The following is a 6,371-nucleotide window of genomic DNA, read 5'->3' on the forward strand; positions in this document are numbered from 1 at the left end:
TGCAATCGTATTGTTGTTCACGTTGAAGCTCATGGTCAAGCATATCAATCGCTGAACGATTGGGCGCAGTTATGCCAAGTTGCGCTAATGCCTTATTCACAATTGTAAGGTACAGATCTTCAACCAATATCAAAGCATCATTATACATTTGTAATGTATATAGCAAGTCTGCGTCCGATGCTCGATTACGCGCCAAAATTAATAAGTCCTCGGGCGTGCAGTCTTTGTACTTATTCCACAGTTCTTGCGGATTTGACGGAAGGCATGTAGATATTATTATGGCGAATAGTACGCGTATTTGTTTTTGATGAGATGTGAGTGATGCGTCATGAAGTGCGGTGTCCCAATGCATATCATCTTCTAACAAATGCAATCGCTGACATGCTTCACGATACGTCGCACACAACTGACCGTCAACAGTTTTCAAATCATCAAATGATCTTGGTCCCCGCACGTTGACTAATAGCAGACGCAAATTGAAACATTCGGCGTTGTTCGGATGGATTGTGTAAATGCGTCCTATGGCATCGGTTTTACGGACATTTGGATAACCGTCAACACGCTCCCCTTGCTTTCGTCGTTGAAATGTTTTCGATGATGGATTCCAAGTGAAATATTGTGGTATTTCGGAATATAGCATTGTTCTTGCAAATTCATCGTTTTCACACAACTCGAAAAAGGTAGTTAGTGTTGTCCCCGGTGGTCGTGCTGCGCTCTGTTGTTCATTGTCTGCAGTGAAATAAACGCGTTGACCATTTTCGAGATGAACTGCCAAATGAAGAACAACGGGATGCCGGTCGTGACTGGTCGGCCGTCGTCACTGCCCTTATTTACGTATTTGTAGATGTATTTGATCGATTTGACAGAGTTGCAATATTCTACATTGATGTGCGCTTCGAAAATTTTTGACAATAATGGTGAATACGGCACGACTCAATGATTATCAACATCAACGTCTTGATTCCGAACTTTTATGACCGTTGAAATACCGCCATCTTCAGCGGATCGACGCCGATATAATGGATATCCGTCATTTCCAGTGATTGTATCATCAACTAAAGCTCTAGGATAGCGCTTTGAACACTTATTGTCAATCATGCATGGTGACGTTGGATTAATAGCGCCGCAAGGGCCGTGGATCATGGTTTTTGTTACAACGTCGAGCAATTGTGGGTCGATTGCTTCATCTGGAATTTCCGCTTAGATGACTTTATCAATCTGATCTGGTCGTATTTTGCGAACTAACCAAATCAAGATGTGTGCATGCGGTAATCCTCTTTTCTGCCATTCGATGGAGTACATCCAGCATCGAACTTCTCCAAAAACACGAAGTTTCACAATTAAATTCATCATTGCTTTTTGCTTTTCCCTGAATACACGTGCTGTTAAGTCGTAACGATCAGTTGTTGATTGACCGGGGAACAAATGGCATTTGAGGTCATTCCACTTGGATTGCACGTGATCGTAATGAACAGATCCAGTCTGCTGTAATGGCGCACATACGACATCGCATCTTGCGCATACTCGTGCATATGGCGCGGACTGCCGATGTATGTGGCTGGCAATATTGTCAGACGTCCAATGCTATTCACATTTGCTTCATTCATTATGGCATCTCTCAAATGGATGTACTCTTCAGAACGCAATTTCGCTTGGTTGAATCGAATAAAGTTGACACGTTCGGTCTCGATCTTCGCATACATGTCAACCAAATACTGATGGAAAAGCTTGCGACATTTCAGGATGTAGTTGTCTTCGTGCGGACGAATCATTATTCTGCACGAATAGAAGTTCATCGCACAGAGTTTTTCGGTGTTTCTTGGCCTATAAATGAACAATACACAAAATATTGAATCGTAAGTAACATTTCTTCTCAGAAATTGTACTTTTTTACCAGTAGTTGGATTTATCAATCGCATATTGATGTGATAGCCGACATCACCTCTCCAGAATAATATCGGATACTGTAATGCATCATAACTACGGTGTAGCTCGGAAACACACTGAAATTGTTCGTTTCTACGGTGCAGTACAACACCTCGCGATTCAAACTGTTCGCCAACAATGACGATTGCCACCTCATCGATTGTTGGTGCTTTGAATCATCTGGCATGCTGCCCCATCGGCATTTTGTCTGCTCTGATGACGATTCGATGGTTATCAGACGGCATGCGGTCCAATGCGATTTTGAACAATCGAATCAATTCATTGTTCATGGAGAAATCTTTTCAAATTTTGTACGATTTCTCGCCTTGTGCCGGTCGCAATTTTACATCGTTGGTCAGTTTCATTACCGATGAAATATATTTGCAAAAATTGGTAGTCGGCATCGGCAAATGGTATGAGCGAGCCTGCTCGATGGTATATTTGTCCCTGAATCTGTAGAATAAAAATGTCAAATGGGTCACTGGAAATTCCATGCAAAGTAATCATCTTGAACGTCGGCATAAATGGATCTCTAATGATCTTTGTGGCACCAAAAGAAGTCATTTGAAAGCATGAATTGTATGCTTGTATGTTCTGCAAGAAATGTTTAGACGTCGGCGTTTCTCCAGTGAGCAAGTAATGTAATGGTTCTAGTGGTGGTTCCAATGCAGGCAGTTTCACTTTGCCACTGGAGCAGCACATGCCAGCTGTTTCTCCTCGAAAGTTCGCTGCATTGCAATGCGTACAAATAATATCCATTGCTCCAATGGCACCATGCAAGCTGTAGTCGCAGTCAGGATCATAGTGAAAGCCAACATGTTCCATTTGATCGCGAAGGCGGAGCGAAACTCGGCCGTGATGGTAATTTGGCCGTTAATTGTCGGCGAATTCAGTTCTAATCTGTGCACGCCGCTCTCTGTACACCGCTTTACCTCGGGCATTCACTTGAGCGCGTTGCTCTTCGCTTTGATTTCTTCTTGATATTGACATTCGACGTAAATCACTCGTATGCCTGCCAACCGTATTACGTTGGCGTAGTCGAGGCATTTTCTAGAGTATGCATATTTGAAGTACATAAATAAAAATGGAAAAATTAACCTAAAACTACATCTTAAACTATGTGTTTTACTCACACACGCATATGCAATAAGACCCACCAACAGTGTATTTGCAAACCGCATGGAAGCACTTACGAAACAATAACAATACTCACTTGCTTTGTGTGTGTTGTACGGTCAGCAGAAAAACACAAAGTCGGTTCGAATAAATGTAGCAAATCGATGGAATTAAATCTGGAAAAAACACACAATGTTGAAACACTTTTTTTACACACACCGCGCATTTTCAAGCGACAATCGAACCGCATGGCATCACATACGAAACAACAACAATACTCACTTGCTTTGTGTTGTACGCAGAATGTTAATCACGTTGAAATCTGAGAAAAGTACACACAATGTTGAAACATTTTTTTTGATACATTCAGTGCATTCGGAACACTTACGTTCTATATGTCTTGTTAGCTTGACGGTCATCCATAGAAAGAACGAATGCAAAAACGATCAAAATGCGATGTCAATGTTTTTTTATTAATTGTAAACATCCGCCAGTTGTTTCTGTTTATTAGTAAAAGGCATTTGACAGGACTGCCAATCTTGCAGAAAACATTATTTCATGAGAATTTGTATAGGCGGGATGTAGTCGTATCATTTTTTTTTTTTTTGCAAAACGTGCAATGATACACACATTAAATTTCTTATGTGCACCCTCCAAACAGACCCCAATCACCCCTGAAAATTCCATTGAAATCGGGCAAGCCGTCTAGGAGGAGTATGCGAACAGGAAGTTTTGCCACTTAGTTTTATATATATAGATATATATAGATAGGGGATATGTTCTTAAGTGACAAAAAAAAAACAAATAGGTATATAAAAAATGACTGAATTGAAGTTTTTGAACATTTTAATTAATTATCTTAAGGCTTAGGCAATGGTTTGAAGAATTTTGTAATTTTTTCTTGCTTAGCAGTTTTCAAAAGCTCCTTCAATTCAGACTGATACACAGCAGTCGCATTAGCAATTTGTCTCTTAAAAATTAGACTTCGTTCCATAGACGGATCAATGTTCATTGTTTAAATAAGTTAAGCATCCACCCCTTCTACCCGGTAAAACTGGCCCATCCTAATGAAACAGCGCAATTCACCACAGGTTTCACTACAATATAACACACCACACTCGCACCAACCCAACCAACTAAGCAAGGGACAACGGGGAAGCTGACACAATTCGATATCAATATTCGCTGACACACTGCGCTCCGTCGTCATCACCCGGTCCAATTCGATCATAAACGTGCGCAAGGACACTACGCCTCGGCGGCGCCTCACAATTCGTCTCACACATTCGCTCGACACTTCGTCACATACAGTGCGCACAGTAGCATACATACGTTTTTTCGTCACCGATCTCGCGCTGCAATCAACTCTCGCTTATACTTAATTTATTCGATCATATTTTGGCATGTAGCGAATGCCATCTTATTTTTAAATACGAATTGTCAATATTTATCTTGTAATTAAATAAAATTGTACAGAAAATATAAGAATAAGAATAAGAATATTTTTCTTACCCCCGTTTAATCATGGTCCTTCGAGCCATTCCGAATGGCACTATTAGTATCGTCAAAGAAGGAAAAAATATTAAAACTTTCGGTGACGAAATTTTGAAAAAAGACGATACAAACCTCAAACTAAAACTAAAACAAAACAAAAATCAGTGCAGTGCAGTGGCGAACAAAAACAAAAAAAAAAGTGCAGTGTCCCAAACAGAGACAAAAATGCGGTAGAAAAAATTTAAGAATATTTAAACATAATAAAAATCAAAATAGAAACAAAAGAAAGTGCAGTGCAGTATACAAAAATGTAACATACGTTCATACATACATACACATGAAATATGAAAATTCACGGTGGTAACAGAGAATGTGAAGTGACAAAAATAAAACAAATTAAATAATAAATCAAAATATACAAAACAGTTAACAGGTACAACAAAAAACATACAGACATACGGGCGCGAAACCATAAAACAAAACATAAATAAAAACAAAGTTAAACAAAAAAGGGGGCGAAAAACTAAAGCACCTGAATAGAAAACAAGAAAAGGTATTCGGGCACGAACAAAAAATATAGCCACTAAACATAAAGCAACAACATTACGAGGCATACCAGCGGGAAACATTTTGGAGAGGAGCACAGGAATTTTGCTACATGTACATAAATATATTTAGCCACATTATTCCCTCAAAGGAAACCACAGTGAGCGTATTATGTCCTTTATTAATTTAATATATGCACATATGTATGCCCGAAATTGCAGTGTTATCTATATCTATATCTATATATGTATATAAAACTAAGTGGCAAAACTTGCTGTTCGCATACTCCTCCTAGACGGCTTGCCCGATTTCAATGGAATTTTCAGGGGTGATTGGGGTCTGTTTGGAGGGTGCACATAAGAAATTTAATGTGTGTATCATTGCACGTTTTGCAAAAAAAAAAATGATACGACTACATCCCGCCTATACAAATTCTCATGAAATAATGTTTTCTGCAAGATTGGCAGTCCTGTCAAATGCCTTTTACTAATAAACAGAAACAACTGGCGGATGTTTACAATTAATAAAAAAACATTGACATCGCATTTTGATCGTTTTTGCATTCGTTCTTTCTATGGATGACCGTCAAGCTAACAAGACATATAGAACGTAAGTGTTCCGAATGCACTGAGTGTATCAAAAAAAATGTTTCAACATTGTGTGTACTTTCCTCAGATTTCAACGTGATTAACATTCTGCGTACAACACAAAGCAAGTGAGTATTGTTGTTGTTTCGTATGTGATGCCATGCGGTTCGATTGTCGCTTGAAAATGCGCGGTGTGTGTAAAAAAAAGTGTTTCAACATTGTGTGTTTTTTCCAGATTTAATTCCATCGATTTGCTACATTTATTCGAACCGACTTTGTGTTTTTCTGCTGACCGTACAACACACACAAAGCAAGTGAGTATTGTTATTGTTTCGTAAGTGCTTCCATGCGGTTTGCAAATACACTGTTGGTGGGTCTTATTGCATATGCGTGTGTGAGTAAAATACATAGTTTAAGATGTAGTTTTAGGTTAATGTTTCCATTTTTATTTATGTACTTCAAATATGCATACTCTAGAAAATGCCTCGACTACGCCAACGTAATACGGTTGGCAGGCATACGAGTGATTTACGTCGAATGTCAATATCAAGAAGAAATCAAAGCGAAGAGCAACGCGCTCAAGTGAATGCCCGAGGTAAAGCGGTGTACAGAGAGCGGCGTGCACAGATTAGAACTGAATTCGCCGACAATTAACGGCCAAATTACCATCAAGGCCGAGTTCCGCTCCGCCTTTGCGATCAA

At 39.4% G+C, this 6,371-nt stretch overlaps 1 protein-coding gene across 1 annotated transcript; it reads right to left on the reverse strand.

Moving 5' to 3' along the window:
• Positions 1-2,161: 2,161 nt before the first annotated feature.
• LOC125779511 (uncharacterized) lies at positions 2,162-2,765 on the reverse strand. The gene has a single exon (XM_049460869.1). The coding sequence runs from the start codon at positions 2,749-2,751 to the stop codon at positions 2,206-2,208; it is 546 nt and encodes a 181-aa protein (XP_049316826.1). The 5' UTR covers positions 2,752-2,765; the 3' UTR covers positions 2,162-2,205.
• Positions 2,766-6,371: the final 3,606 nt, after the last annotated feature.

This window comes from Bactrocera dorsalis, chromosome 6 (assembly GCF_023373825.1).
Source record: "Bactrocera dorsalis isolate Fly_Bdor chromosome 6, ASM2337382v1, whole genome shotgun sequence".
NCBI lineage: Eukaryota > Metazoa > Arthropoda > Insecta > Diptera > Tephritidae > Bactrocera > Bactrocera dorsalis.